Source organism: Xiphophorus hellerii, chromosome 13, assembly GCF_003331165.1.
Source record: "Xiphophorus hellerii strain 12219 chromosome 13, Xiphophorus_hellerii-4.1, whole genome shotgun sequence".
NCBI lineage: Eukaryota > Metazoa > Chordata > Actinopteri > Cyprinodontiformes > Poeciliidae > Xiphophorus > Xiphophorus hellerii.
In genome coordinates, this window is record NC_045684.1 from 8,414,048 (window position 1) to 8,429,848 (window position 15,801).

Below are 15,801 nucleotides of genomic sequence, written 5' to 3' on the forward strand. Positions count from 1 at the left end.
GATTTCCAGCCCTTTTCCATTGTAGAGGATGTCGGATTTAGGAGTTACTGCCATGCCCTCAATCCCATGTATGCCCTCCCCAGCCGAAGAACCCTGTCACAGAAAATAATCCCAGGCCTATATGATGCAGCACGGGCCTCCCTGCAAGAAAGGGTGAAGAGAGCCTCAGCTGCATGCTTGACCACTGACTGCTGGACATCCCGCGCCACCACATCATTTATGTCTGTCACCTGCCATTTCATTGAAAACTACAGTATGGTGTCATCTCTGCTGGACTGTTTGGAGTTTAGTGACAGGCACACATCCAGATACCTGGCAGAAGAGCTCCTCCGAGTGGCAAGAGAGTGGGGGGTGGAAAACAAAGTTGTGTGTTGTGTCACAGACAATGCAGCCAACATTACAAGAGCCATCCAGCTGTTGAAATGGACACACCGTCCATGCCTGGCACACACCATTAATCTATTTGTGAGAAATGCTCTGAGGGCTATGAAGCCCACTGTGGACAAAGTGAAGGCAATAGTGGAATTTTTCCACCGAAGCACAGCAGCCACCCAAAAACTTAAATCCACCCAGCGGCAGATGTCTATGGCAGAGCTTAAGCTCAAACAGGAGTGTGTCACCCGCTGGAATTGTACGTTCCATATGATCCAGCGAATGCTTGAATCAAAGGATGCGGTTATCGCAACATTGGCAGTGATCAATGCACCTGTGGCTCCTCTCAGCCAAGAGGAGTGGGAGGCTCTGCAAGAGGCCTGCAGTGTCCTGGAGCCCTTGGACCAGGTCACAGTGGAGATCAGCGCAGAGAGGTAGTGTCATCTCATTGAACTTTACTATAATATTACTATGATACCTATTAAAATTTATTATGATGTTATTATCATTATAATTTTTTTATTTGTTAAATTATTTATTTGACAAACAGGTTTAGAAGTGGCTGAAAATAATACTACTAAACAAATAAAATTATTAGTATGTAAAGCAATTTAGAAATGAAACTTAAAATAATATAGCTAAATAGGCTATATAAATAAATATTATATAAAATATAATATGTTGATGCTTCTTTTTTCAGGTATGTTACCGGCTCCAAAATGCTGATACTGTGCAGGGGTCTTCAGAGAGTGACAGCAGAGCACCAGAGCAGAGTAACCACAGAGAGCGTGAAGGAGTTGGTGAATTCTCTCTGTTCAAGCATGGACACAAAATTCCACCGGATGGAGCACAACACAGTTCTGTCCGAAACCACCATCCTCGACCCCCGTTTCAAAAAGGTGGCCTTTAATGACAACCGAGCAGTCGACGGAGCCCTCCAAAGAATAACTACAGCAGCATCAAGGTATCGGCAGTCATCTCACCTGCAAGGGGGTCATGGAGGAGAGGAGGGAGCAGCAGCACGTGAGCTGGAGGAGCCCCAAGCATCGGCTGTTTGGAGGTTTTTTGAGGAGCGGGCAAGCGGAGACACTGCAACCAGGAATCCTACAGCTGATGCTATTCTGGAAGTGAGGTCCTACCTTGAGGAGCCTCTTTTCCAGCGCGGTGCCGACCCACTGAGCTGGTGGGAGACAAAGGCACTGATCTATCCACTTCTCTCTCACGTGATGGCAGGTAGACTGTGCATAGTGGCAACATCCGTCCCCTCAGAGAGGATCTTCTCTAAAACTGGACAGATCATAACTGAGAGAAGGAACAGGATCAGCCCTGCCAAGCTTAGACACCTGGTGTTTCTCAACGCCAATCTGTAAGTCTTTGAGTGATTTAACACAGTGAGTTCTTCATCTCTAGTGGTTCAAAACTTGTGTTGTTCACATGTTTTTTATCCTTCATAGTTTTATACTTTAATTTAATAGCAATGTATTTGATATTTGTATTGTGGCACCTTTTCTGTTATGAAGCTGCTTTGATACTTTTTCGTATTGTGGTGGGTGTTTGTATTTATATTTAACTGTTTAATTTATTTTAAGTTATTTTTGTGGAAGTGGTGCTATTTTGTGATAATTTAATTGGTTATAATAAAAGGGTTATTTATAAAGCATTGTTATGCGGCATTTTTACTCATCATAAGAGCTTAACAATGTCAATAATGAAACAAAATATTATACAATTAGGTTTAAGCTATTAATTAATTAATAATGTCAAAAATATATATGGAGAGCCGAAAGAACCGGCTCGCCACAGTAAGAAGAGCCATTAGAGCCGCATCTCGAAAAGGAGACGAAAATCCCATCACTGGTATTGACGTCATATTTCCATATGCAATGTGTGACCAGGGTCAAATTATAAATTTAAAACTGATGTTCGATACGATAAGGTTTAATATGACGTCATTAAAACATATAGCCGACGCCATAACGCTCCATTATTTATTTGGGTGGGGCTTTTTAATCCATCAAACGTGATAAAATTTTGACATAAGCTTACATCCTTATTTTTTCTAGATACAAAAAAATCTCCAAGTTTCTCTTTAAAACAAAATGACATTGTAACTGATTCTGTTATTTGTTTCAAATTATATTAACCAGTTTAACTCTACCTATGTAAAAGCTTAATGAAAACATGAAAAAAATACTTTTAATATTAACTATAAACTAATATTCATACATTGATTGATCTTGATTTTAGAAAGTATGGTTGATTATTATTGTCTTCAGTACTTTAGAGTTTCTTTTGTCTTAGTTGTATTTTTCTCTTTTCTGCTGCAGCTGTTGATAGGTTTATTTTAGTTCCTAACATGCAAAGAATCAACCAGAGACACAAATTTTCTACAGAATAGGAAAACTGAAAACCGCTGTCAAACACTGTCTGGGATCAACTCTCCCAGCTCTTTGTCTGCACTTCTCTTTTATTAGAAAAAACAAGGAAGGAGGTTGGGCTTTTTCACATAGTCACACAAAGAATTTGACCAATGACCTTTTTCTACAGGGTGTTCTGGAACCTAATGTGGCCATGCCCTTAAAAGGGCATGAGGCTGACCACAACTAATCAGTTACACATGGAGCTGATAACACAGGAATGTGCAAACGCCTCTTGCCTCCAGGCAAACATCCCAAAAATTGTTAATAATGTATCACAGAATAAAAGGAGTCAAGTAAACAACACACAAAATAATAATATGAAAACATAACCTTTCAAATAAACTCACAAGTAAATGAACTTAGATAATTTTTCTAACAGCTGTCTTCTATTATTACTGTCTACACATAGATATATTATTAGTGTCTTAGAAAGTTAGTAGAACATTTGCCTTTCCTGTGAAAATGTCGTGTTGGTGCTGAATGTTACTGCTGAAAATTGTAGAAACATTTGAGTTCAACTGCAGAACACTTGCTGAAATGAAATGAGTAGAAGCAGCAGGAAAAAGTTAAACAGTGCAAACCTGTCAGCTAAACTGAATAACTTAAAATTACATCCAACATCCCTCCATAAAACTTTGAATATGACATAGTAATGCTTGCAAAGATAAAATATAAGGTCATATATTGAATAATTTCAGTATTAAAGAGAGTAATAGCATTTAACCCATCTAGTGCAGTAGAAAGAAACTACAGTATTATTTAAATACCGGTAGAAAATTCAAATAGATAAAACCGTTAAAAGTCTTTTACACTCGACCACCAGCACCGCACAATTCAGTGAACAAGCCGGTGCTGATCGGCTCTCAATAAGCCACAGGATGGGCGGAACCAGCGGTAACTCCGAACAAAGCAGCAGCGATCATTGTGGATATACGGAAACTATAGGAAAGGTTCTGATCTGGTGGAGTGAAGAAACTGTGAAACATGTTGCGGGATGTAGGAGATACGAATCAGAAGACAATATTAACTTTGGATTTGTGGAAAACTGGAATACTAATATTGTATTTGTTTTATTTAGATAAAGTGGAAGAAAAGATTTTACGTTTTTCAAAGAGAACTGGCACTGTACGAGAAATCTTTAGATGTGATGATTGTAAGATCCACAAGGTGGCGGTAATGCGATGACATGAATGAACGACAGTCATAAAATCCCAAAGAAGAAGACAAAGAAGACAAAGAAAATGGCGCATGGTCTGTTTGGTTGAATGTTCGACTGTTTCTCTAAACGAGTTTATCAACGAGCCGTTAACTGCTGCTGAAGAAACATTCACAGAGTTTAAAGAAATCATCGTCAAGTCGGAGGAAGAGATGGATGATCATCGCAGACTGCTGGATTTCTCCCGGAGGCCCCAGATAATCTTACACCGAATAGGTAGGAACCACCAGCGTTTGGATGCAGGTTAAGGTCTAAATGTCTGCACCTTTCTGTATGAGGATCATTTTAGTAAATGTTCTTTTCCCGTATAAATGTTTTGTTAACCGGTAAATGAACGCAGACATCAGAATTACGCTGTGAAAATGGCTCATATACACGAAGCTGAAGTTGGTTTCCGATTCGGGAAATGGCTAAAGGGTTATTCCACCTAATTTTTCACTAGCTTCCGCATCTTATTCGATTCTAGTTTAAAAACTACAACACCTGGACTCTTCAGACCTGAGCTGGATTATTCTGCTCTAACAGCAGAATATTCAGAACCATGTTAGGGATTTGTGAAACCTTTTTCTAATTAGTTAAACTTCAATAAAGGTTGATTTCACCACTTTTTGGATCTCTTTCCCTAACATTGATTTAGATCAGCGTTTCCCAATTCCGGTCCTCAGGCCTCCCTGCTCTGCATGTTTTAGATGTGCCTCTATTCCAGAGTAGCTGATTCAAATGATTGCATGACCATCAAGTGCTGCAGAAACCTGTTGATCACCCATATATTCAATCCAGGTGTGTAGCAGAAGGGAAACACCTAAAACATGCAGGGCAGGGAGGCCTGAGGACCGGAATTGGGAAACACTGATTTAGATTATTCCACACAAAGTGGGAAAGACTCTTATTTATATGAAATTCTTTCACTCTGTCTAAAGTAAAATAGCTCCTGTTTTTGTTTTGAAGGTTTCATAAAGACCATGTGAGGAAGAAGTGGGGAATGTCTTTAAGGAGAGACGGATTCACTGCACTGATGAATCTCAGCTGCTGAATCTCTCTTAATCTCCTCCTCGGCTGGAAAACATGAATAAAACCTATATAGATATTATGTATATACACATGTCCATAGGCCTGTCACGATAGCAAATTTTGCTCAGCGATTAATCGTCTCAAAAAATTATTGCGATAAATGATAATATTGTTTGAAGACCTTTTTACACAGATTTAATGGAAATGACGTAATAATGCATGTGATTTCCTGCCAAAGATAGATACACTTTATTTTCAACAGAATATTAAACACTGGAGCTGATAAACAAAATAAACAAAACAACCAAAAACAAAATGGATTCTCAGTCTCCATTAACAAAAAATGTACTTGATAAAAACTAAACAACATAAAGCCAAAGTGGAAATAAATACTGCATTCAATCAAAAGATTATGAAGTCTGTATATTATGTTGCCCTTCAGTAATAATTAGATTTAAATAGAGAAGATGGGCACATCGACTACCTGATGCAATAGTTCACACTACAGATTTTTTGCTCCTATTTTTCCCATTACAACAATCTTAAAACGCTGGTCTTTCTAAGATTGTGTGGTGTGTTACGGTAGATCGTCCTCCGATCTAAATCAGGGGTTTTCACCAACTGGGATCTTAATGCAGCCTGTTGAATGTGACAGGCAGCCAATCAGAAAGCGCGGATTCTCCTCCATGTTTTCTGAGGGGAAATTACGGAGGGGAATCCCAAACAGCTGACACGAAGCAACCCGAAGTCCAGCGGACATTGGAGATGATATGTGGAAACAACATTAATGTTTATTCAACATGCAAAGAATATAGAAATGACAAGAGGAGGAGTTGGAGCGCAATTGCTACTGCAGTTGATAAACCCGGTAACTTTTCAGCAGTTCTTCGTTAACGTGACGTAAATAGGTTCTAATGATTTTCATTCAGTCAGGACTTTACGCTGACACTGGCCACATGCATTGCAGGTAGATTGTAGTAAAGCATTGATTAATGCCTGGTTTTAAAATTAGTTCACTGGACTTGTAGCCATTATTTTGTGCCCATTGTTGGACACCACATGGCAGGAACGAACCCGGTGGAACCGTTATAGCTAGGATTTCTGTCGGCTAATGTGCGGTCTGTCAGGTTTTGAAAATGGGCCGACAATCGGCTGACAGCTCTAAGATCGTGTCGTGTGCGCTGGGCTTTACACTGAGGAAATGAGGAAGGGAGGATCAGTGGAGAGCACCGGAGTTGAGCCTTTTTTTGTTCAGTGTCATCAACAGAAAGAGAAAAGGTCAGAAGAGACGATAATGCCGATAATTAAAATGAAGTCGGTAGTTTTAATTTATCGTACGATTAATCGATTTATCGTTTATCACGACAGGCCTACATGTCCATATAAATATGTGTAGTTTAATGCATATTATTCAGCATTTATAATTATTTAAGCATCTTTATTTCTCTCTGATTGCATTACTTTGTGTTTGTATATTTATATGAATATGTATTGATATTATTAAATAACATATTTCAAAAATTATGACTGGTTGTGTGCTTTGTAAAATAATCATAATACAGAAATATCAACACATTCTATTCTGACTCTATTCTGTTTTCCCCACTAAGAATAGTTAAATATGCTCAACCTTATATCAGTCATTCAAAAATACTTTCAAATAATTTCCTTGTAAATGTTGCTAACCTTTTAATAAGGTTTACAGAAAAATTGGTAAATATCTGTTTAGTATTTAGCGAGTTATGATTGATAAATGCGCTGATACGTCATTGAGTCTGTTAAACATAAAGCTGAGTGGAACGGTCGACCGCTCCAAGATGGCCGCCTTAAATCTCTTCAGTAACAATAGGCAAGAGCGGTCCATGAGGCGTTTATTTATAGTCTATGGGGAAAAAGGGCACAATGACGTATAGGCGAAGGTGCATTCATGGGCCCAATATGAGTGGGAATTTACCGTTTCTTTATTTTTACGCCGTTTTCAACTAATACACCAAACGGTTACATAGATAAAATAAGTTCAATGTCCAAACAACTTGAAAATTGCTTTTATAGTTTATTTTTTTCCAGTTTGACAAGCAAATAACATAAATCAAATTTTTCATTAGTGATGTGTTGAGTAATGAAGCGGGTAAGACGGAGAACTCACCTAAACCTGAGCAGTTAAAGTTTTTATTTTTTAGTAATAAATCGTTGTCCCTGGTGACATAGCGAGTAACAAGCCAATCACAACCCTCTTTTCTTTTTGTTTCTAGTTTTCTTTTGGATCCAGCCATTGTTTCATACAACCAGATTAATCAGAATTTATGTATCAGAATCACAAACATTTTAAACTTGTTTATTCATTGTAAAGCTTCGTGTTGTTTTCACGTTGCCTATTTTACATATATTGTCCAGTTGATGTCACAGTAGAGCAAATGAAGCACCGCGGTGCATCGGCTCATGAGTCGAATGATTGGATGGAGTTCCTCAGGGCTTCATGAAGCTGCATCTCACCATCACTACTTTTCATTGTTTCCTCTCCTGCTCTGGTCAAAACCCACAGGCCCAACCCAGTGCATGCTGGTCCTATACCAGTCCCTATACTTACAGAAAATGGACCCACAGTTCTTAATGTCTAACTTAGAAAAGTTAATAACAAAGGAACAAAAACTAAACAATTATTAACCTACAAATAAACTCATGTTTATAAATAAACCATAAAGATATAAAGTGAACTAAAGTAAAATTTCAATATAATTCAAAGTAATAAAAATAAATAGTATCTTGAAATAATACAATTTGCAGGTAAATATTAACAATAATCCCTACTACAATTAATTTTGTAATAAAATATTTTTTTCATATCCGTTAATTTGAGAATTCCCCAAATGTCAGCTGGATATATCGACTGATCTGTATCTCTGTCTACGCTCTTGAATTTTTAGGTGTTTTTTGTTCATTTCTGTCTTAAACGATAAACAATTTCTCCTATTTACTTCAGTAAAGTTAACAATTACTCTTTTTCTCTGTTTTCTTCTCCAGATTCCCTGAAGTGTAACGTTTATAACCAGGAGAGGAGATCCACTCTGGACCAGGAGGAGTTAGAACCTGTGCAGGTGAAACAAGAACAGGAAGAGCCTGAAAATCATCAGATAAAAGTGGAAGAGAAAGAAGTTTACTGCAGTGAAGGTGAAGAACAGATTGAATTAAAACAGGAGACTGATACCTGCATGTTGGTTCCTGTTGATGAGCAAACAGACCACAATGAATCAGAACCAAACAGGAACCAAGACATCTTCCAGGAAGCTGAGAACCAAAATCAGGAAAGAAGAAAACCTTTCTCATGTGTCATCTGTAAGAGGCGTTTTGCTTTCAAATCTGTTTTTGATGCTCACATGAGAACTCATACGGGTGTAAAGCCGTTTACATGTGTGACTTGTGGAAAGAGTTTTAGTCAAAAATCTAATTTAACTCAGCATATGATGATTCACACTGGTGAAAAGCCGTTTTCATGTGTGAACTGTGGAAAAAGTTTTTGTCTAAAACAGCATTTAACTCAGCACATGATGATTCACACTGGTGAAAAGCCTTTTTCATGTGTGAACTGTGGAAAAAGTTTTAGTCGAAAACAGGTTTTAACTCAGCACATGATGATTCACACTGGTGAAAAGCCATTTTCATGTGTGAACTGTGGAAAAAGTTTTATTCAAAAACAGGATTTAACTCAGCACATGAGAATTCACACAGGTGAAAAGCCGTTTTCATGTGTGAACTGTGGAAAAAGTTTTATTCAAAAACAGGATTTAACTCAGCACATGAGAATTCACACAGGTGAAAAGCCGTTTTCATGTGTGAACTGTGGAAAAAGTTTTAGTCTAAAACAGCATTTAACTCAGCACATGAGAATTCACACAGGTGAAAAGCCATTTTCATGTGTGAACTGTGGAAAATGTTTTAATCAAAAATCTATTTTAACTAAGCACATGATGATTCACACTGGTGAAAATCCGTTTTCATGCGTGATCTGTGGAAAAAGCTTTAGTCAAAAACCGGCTTTAACTCAGCACATGATGATTCACACTGGTGAAAAGCCATTTTCATGTGTGAAATGTGGAAAAAGCTTTAGTCAAAAACCGGCTTTAACTCAGCACATGATGATTCACACTGGTGAAAAGCCATTTTCATGCGTGACCTGTGGAAAGAGTTTTCGTCAAAAACAGGAATTAACTCGTCACATGATGATTCACACTGGTGAGAAGCCGTTTTCATGTGTGACCTGTGGAAAAAGTTTTATTCGAAAACAGGATTTAACTCAGCACATGAGGATTCACACTGGTGAAAAGCCGTTTTCATGTGTGACCTGTTTAAAAAGTTTTAGTCATAAACAGTGTTTAACTCAGCACATGACGCGTCACACAGTTGAAAAGCTGTAGAAGTATGTTCCATAAATGTCCTATGTTGTATTTGTTAAATGTGATCATTTTGATCTTCATATTTGGATACTTAGAGATGTTCAACCATGACACATTTTCCTTCATTGATGTTTTATTTTTCTGGTATATTCTGTATCAATAAACAATAATGATAAACTGTATGTTATTGTATTAACATACTGTTTATGTCAAACTGTATGTTGTGTGTGTACAACGTGAAGAGCAGAGGGCTCAGCACACAGCCCTGAGGAGTGCCAGTACTGATGCTGATAGATGAAGAGGCTTGGGGGCCCACTGACTATTTCATGCATTAACAGAGTTTGACCGGACATGGACTCCCTTCCAGAACATTCTCACATGATTGGACTTGAGGGATTGATTTGTATTATTCTGTACCATAGAGAGTGAGTGGGGTTTATTTTTGTAGTTTTTTAAATCAACAATAGAATGTATATAATGGTTGAGTGTTTTAAAAAAAATTCTACAAAACAGTATTTGTGTTAATTTTGTGTTTAATGTAAAATGAGATTGAATCTGATTTCATTTCTTTCAAATTATATTAACTTGTTTTACTCTACCTAATTAAAATCTCTTCAAATAAAAAAATGCATTTGTACTTTAAAGAAAATGCAAGATTCACCACAAACTAATTTTCATGCATTGATTGCACAAAGTACATGTGATTATTTTCAATAATTTGTTTTCTTCTCTAATTTTAGCTGTAATTATTTTCTCTTTTCTGCTGCAGCATTTAGATTTCTCTCTTTTTATGTTGTAACCATTTTTATGTGTATTTATATAAGTAAAATTAAAAGTTTTGAGTTTTCCTTTAGTGTATGTTATGTTTTTTATTTGAACCCAGTAGATGGTGGCACTACACCTGTACTGGTTGTAGCCACTGTGGTTCCTGTAACTGGTGGGTTGCCGGTTTGAAATCCCCACATCCATCTCAGTTGTTGAGTCCTTGAGCAAGGCACCAAACCTGCCTTGCCTGCTGTTAGTCAGAAGTCCGATGGTGCCCATTGTGTAGCAGCTTCTGTCAGTCTGCCCTAGGGCAGCTGGGCTACAATGTAGCTTACCACCATCAGCATGTAAAGCACTTTGGCATCCTCTGCACTAGATAAATCGCTATAAGTACATTTACCATTGACTATACACTTGCATTTTGTCTGTGTGTTCCCTTGCCTGGACACGGGTCACCGGTACCCCACTCTGGAGCCAGGCCTGGAGGGGGTGTACGATGGCGAGCGCCTGATGACTGGGCTCTTACCCTTGGAGCCCAGCCGTTCTCAGCTTGAAGAGGAGACATGGGTCTCCCCTCCCATGGGCCCACCACCTGTGAGAGGGGCCAAAGGTCTTGGGTGGAATGTGTGATGGGTGGCGGCCGAGGGAGGGGGCCCTGGCAGTCCGATCCTCGGTTGCAGAAGCTGGCTCTTGGGATGTGGAATGTCACCTCTCTGGTGGGGAAGGAGCCGGAGCTAGTGTGTGAGGTTGAGAGGCCACCCTAGGCCACAGTTCGATGATCAACTTTGTCGTCGTTTCATCAGATCTGCGGCCGCATGTCTTGAACACTCGGGTGAAGAGAGGTGCGGAGCTGTCCACTGACCACTACCTGGTGGTGAGTTGGCTCCGGTGGTGGGGGAGGATGCCGGTCAGACCTGGCAGGCCCAAACGTGTTGTGAGGGTCTGCTGGGAACGTCTGGTGGAATCCCCTGTGAGACGGAGCTTTAACTCCCATCTCCGGCAAAACTTTGAACATGTTCCGGTGGAGATGCGGTACATTGAGTCTGAGTGGACGGTGTTCCGTGCCTCCATTGCGGAGGCGGCTTATCGGAGCTGTGGCCGCAAGGTTGTCGGTGTATTTAACAAGTTATTTACTTGTTTTAAATAGTTGACAGTCTTTTTTTGCTTGTTAAATATGTGACTCCAGTAAAGTCAGAAAAACATGCATTATGCTAAATTTTGTCTCGCTCTACTAAAATGTATGAACTTTCAAATTGATCTAAGTTATGAATTTGTACTGTTAAATTCTGTGCTATCTATGTCCTGTAATACGCAACAAGGGTCAAATTACACATTAAAAACAGATGTTCGATACGATAAGGTTTTATATGACGTCATTAAAACATATAGCCGATGCCATAACGCTTGATTGTGTATTTGGGTGGGGCTTTTTAATCCATCAAACTCGATAAAAATTTCACATAAGCTTACATCCTTATTTTTTCTATGTACAAATAATCTCTAAGCTTCTCTTTAAAACAAAATGACATTGTAACTGATTCTGTTATTTGTTTCAAGTTATATTAACCAGTATAACTCTACCTAAATAAAAGCTTACTGAATAAATGAAAAATAATTACTTTTAATATACATTATAAACTAATTTTCATACATTGATTGTTCTTGATTTTAGAAAGTATGGTTGATTATTATTGTCTTCAATAATTTAGTGTTTCTTGGGTCTTAGTTATATTTTTCTCTTTTCTGCTGCAGCTGTTTTTTATTATTACTATGAAAAGACTTTACGTCTTTCAAAGAGAACTGGCACTGTATAAGAAATCTTTAGATGTGATGATCGTAAGATCCACAAGGTGGCGGTAATGCAATGACATGAATGAACGACAGTCATAAAATCCCAAAGAAGAAGAAGAAGAAGACAAAGAGGATGGCACGTGGTCTGTTTGGTTGAATGTTCGACTGTTTCTCTAAACGAGTTTATCAACGAGCCGTTAACTGCTGCTGAAGAAACATTCACAGAGTTTAAAGAAATCATCGTCAAGTCGGAGGAAGAGATGGATGATCATCGCAGACTGCTGGATTTCTCCCGGAGGCCCCAGATAATCTTACACCGAATAGGTAGGAACCAGCAGCGTTTGGATGCAGGTTAAGGTCTAAATGTCTGCACCTTTCTGTATGAGGATCATTTTAGTAAATGTTCTTTTCCCGTATAAATGTTTTGTTAACCGGTAAATGAACGCAGGAAACACAATTACGCTGTGAAAATGGCTTATTGATGTAGAAATAAAATGACCTTTTATGGCTTTTCCTCCTTTAACTAATCAAACTTACTTTTGAAAACAGGAGAAATGTGAACAATGCAGCGCAAGGTTAGTAAAGCAAACAGCATGAAACAATAATAGTGTGTTAGTAGCTGTAAAATGTAATAATTTGTAATAAATAAATTGTAGTGGCGATTGTTTGTCAAACCAAACATCCTATAAAAGTTCAGTCAACAAGCCACTGCTGCACTGAGGTGATGCTTCGTACGAAGGTAAAAGAAGTTCAATGTCCAAAAAACTTGAAAATTGCTTTTATAGTTTATTTTTTCAGTTTGACAAGCAAATAACAAAGATCAAACTTTACATTAGTGATGTGTTGAGTAATGAAGCGGGTAAGACAGAGAACTCACCTAAACCTGAACAGTTAAAGTTTTTATTTTTTAGTAATAAATCGTTGTCCCTGGTGACATAGCGAGTAACAAGCCAATCACAACCCTCTTTTCTTTTTGTTTCTAGTTTTTTTTTGGATCCAGCCATTGTTTCATACAACCAGATTAATCAGAATTTATGTATCAGAATCACAAACATTTTAAACTTGTTTATTCATTGTAAAGCTTCATGTTGTTTTCACGTTGCCTATTTTACATATATTGTCCAGTTGATGTCACAGTAGAGCAAATGAAGCACCGCGGTGCATCGGCTCATGAGTCGAATGATTGGATGGAGTTCCTCAGGGCTTCATGAAGCTGCATCTCACCATCACTACTTTTCATTGTTTCCTCTCCTGCTCTGGTCAAAACCCACAGGCCCAACCCAGTGCATGCTGGTCCTATACCAGTCCCTATACTTACAGAAAATGGACCCACAGTTCTTAATGTCTAACTTACAAAAGTAAATAACAAACACAAAGCAACGAAAACTAAACAATTATTAACCTACAAATAAACTCATGTTTATAAATGAACCATAAAGATATAAAGTGGACTAAAGTAAAATTTCAATATAATTCAAAGTAATAAAAATAAATAGTATCTTGAAATAATACAATTTGCAGGTAAATATTAACAATAATCCCTACTACAATTAATTTTGTAATAAATAAAATATTTTTTTCATATCCGTTAATTTGAGAATTCCCCAAATGTCAGCTGGATATATCGACTGATCTGTATCTCTGTCTACGCTCCTGAATTTTTAGGTGTTTTTTGTTCATTTCTGTCTTAAACGATAAACAATTTCTCCTATTTACTTCAGTAAAGTTAACAATTACTCTTTTTCTCTGTTTTCTTCTCCAGATTCCCTGAAGTGTAACGTTTATAACCAGGAGAGGAGATCCACTCTGGACCAGGAGGAGTTAGAACCTGTGCAGGTGAAACAAGAACAGGAAGAGCCAGAAAATCATCAGATAAAAGTGGAAGAGAAAGGAGTTTACTGCAGTCAGGCTGAAGAACAGATTGAATTAAAACAGGAGACTGATACCTGCATGGTGGTTCCTGTTGATGAGCAAACAGACCACACTGAATCAGAACCAAACAGGAACCAAGTCATCTTCCAGGAAACTGCTGAAGCTGAGAACCAAAATCAGGAAAGAAGAAAACCTTTCTCATGTGACATCTGTAAAAAGCGTATGGCTTTCAAATCTGTTTTTGATGCTCACATGAGAACTCATATGGGTGAAAAGCCATTTTCATGTGTGACCTGTGGAAAAAGTTTTAGTCGAAAACAGAATTTAACTCTGCACATGATGATTCACACAGGTGAAAAGCCGTTTTCATGTGTGACCTGTGGAAAAAGTTTTAGGGAAAATAAGAATTTAATTTGTCACATCAGGATTCACACTGGTGAAAAGCCGTTTTCATGTGTGAACTGTGGAAAAAGTTTTAGGGAAAAAAAGAATTTAATTGGTCACATGAGGATTCACACTGGTGAAAAGCCGTTTTCATGTGTGACCTGTGGAAAAAGTTTTAGTACAAAACAGAGTTCAACTCACCATATGATGACTCACACAGGTGAAAAGCCGTTTTCATGTGTGACCTGTGGAAAAAGTTTTAGGGAAAAAAATAATTTAATTGGTCACATGAGGATTCACACTGGTGAAAAGCCGTTTTCATGTGTGAACTGTGGAAACCGTTTTAGGGAAAAAAATAATTTAATTGGTCACATGAGGATTCACACTGGTGAAAAGCCGTTTTCATGTGTGAACTGTGAAAAAAGTTTTAGTCATAAACAGCAGTTAACTCACCACATGATGATTCACACTGGTGAAAAGCCGTTTTCTTGTGTGAACTGTGGAAAAAGATTTAGTCGAAAACAGCCATTAACTCAACACATGATGGTCCACACTGGTGAAAAGCCGTTTTCTTGTGTGAACTGTGGAAAAAGTTTTAGTCAAAAACAGGTTTTAACTCAGCACATGATGATTCACACTGGTGAAAAGCCGTTTTCATGTGTGAACTGTGGAAAAAGTTTTAGTCGAAAAGAGCTATTAACTAAACACATGACGATTCACACTGGTGAAAAGCCGTTTTCATGTGTGAACTGTGGAAAAAGTTTTAGTCAAAAACAGGTTTTAACTCAGCACATGATGATTCACACTGGTGAAAAGCCGTTTTCATGTGTTACTTGTGGAAAAAAATTTAGTCAAAAACAGTATTTATCTCAGCACATGATGATTCACACTAGTGAAAAGCCGTTTTCATGCGTTACGTGTGGAAAAAAATTTAGTCAAAAACTGTATTTAACTCGGCACTTGAGGCGTCACACAGGTGAAAAGCAGTAGAAGTATTTTTCATACATGTCCTATGTTGAGGTTCACTATAGAACTGATTTGGTTTAAAACTAGAATGAAAGACTGGAGGGGTTTCATGTCTATAAAGCTGAAAATTGTTGTATTTGTTAAATGTGATCATTTGGATACTTGGAGATGTGCAACCATGACACATTTTCCTTCATTGATGCTTTGTTTTGTTTTTCTGGTATATTCTGTATCAAAAAACAATAATGATAAACTGTATGTTATTGTATTAACTTACTGTTTATGTCAAACTGTATGTTGTGTGTGTACAACATGAAAAGCAGAGGGCTCAGCACACAGCCCTGAGGAGTGCCAGTACTGATGCTGATAGATGAAGAGGCTTGGGGGCCCACTGACTATTTCATGCATTAACAGAGTTTGACCGGACATGGACTCCCTTCCAGAACATTCTCACATGATTGGACTTGAGGGATTGATTTGTATTATTCTGTACCATAGAGAGTATGTGGAGTTTATTGTTGTAGTATTTTAGATCAACAATAGAATGTATATGATTGTTTTCAAAAAATCTGCAAGAAAAGTATTTGTGATAGTTTTGTCTTTAAAGTAAAAT

At 37.9% G+C, this 15,801-nt stretch overlaps 2 protein-coding genes across 3 annotated transcripts; both read left to right on the forward strand.

The window, feature by feature from the left end:
- The first annotated feature begins 317 nt into the window (after positions 1–317).
- LOC116730932 (zinc finger BED domain-containing protein 4-like) lies at positions 318–2,055 on the forward strand. Its single transcript, XM_032580504.1, has 2 exons — positions 318–806; positions 1,073–2,055. Exons 1-2 carry the CDS (start codon positions 487–489, stop codon positions 1,740–1,742), a joined length of 990 nt encoding a protein of 329 aa, XP_032436395.1. The 5' UTR covers positions 318–486; the 3' UTR covers positions 1,743–2,055.
- Positions 2,056–8,393: 6,338 nt separating this feature from the next.
- LOC116730868 (gastrula zinc finger protein XlCGF8.2DB-like) lies at positions 8,394–15,304 on the forward strand. 2 transcript variants are annotated; one of them, XM_032580401.1, is made up of 2 exons: positions 8,394–9,333; positions 14,191–15,304. In XM_032580401.1, the coding sequence occupies exons 1-2, from the start codon at positions 8,394–8,396 to the stop codon at positions 15,210–15,212; spliced, it is 1,962 nt and encodes a 653-aa protein (XP_032436292.1). In that variant the 3' UTR covers positions 15,213–15,304. The 2 variants fall into 2 exon arrangements, with proteins under 2 accessions (XP_032436292.1, XP_032436293.1); XM_032580402.1 differs by lacking the exon at positions 14,191–15,304 and having other exon boundaries at positions 8,394–9,570.
- Positions 15,305–15,801: the final 497 nt, after the last annotated feature.

Coding starts and splice junctions, on each gene's coding strand:
- LOC116730932 (XM_032580504.1), top strand. CDS start 487: ATGAAGCCCACTGTGGACAAAGTGAAGGCAATAGTGGAATTTTTCCAC. Junction 807..1,072: donor GTGGAGATCAGCGCAGAGAG/GTAGTGTCATCT, acceptor TTCTTTTTTCAG/GTATGTTACCGGCTCCAAAA.
- LOC116730868 (XM_032580401.1), top strand. CDS start 8,394: ATGAGAACTCATACGGGTGTAAAGCCGTTTACATGTGTGACTTGTGGA. Junction 9,334..14,190: donor GCACATGAGGATTCACACTG/GTGAAAAGCCGT, acceptor TGATTCACACAG/GTGAAAAGCCGTTTTCATGT.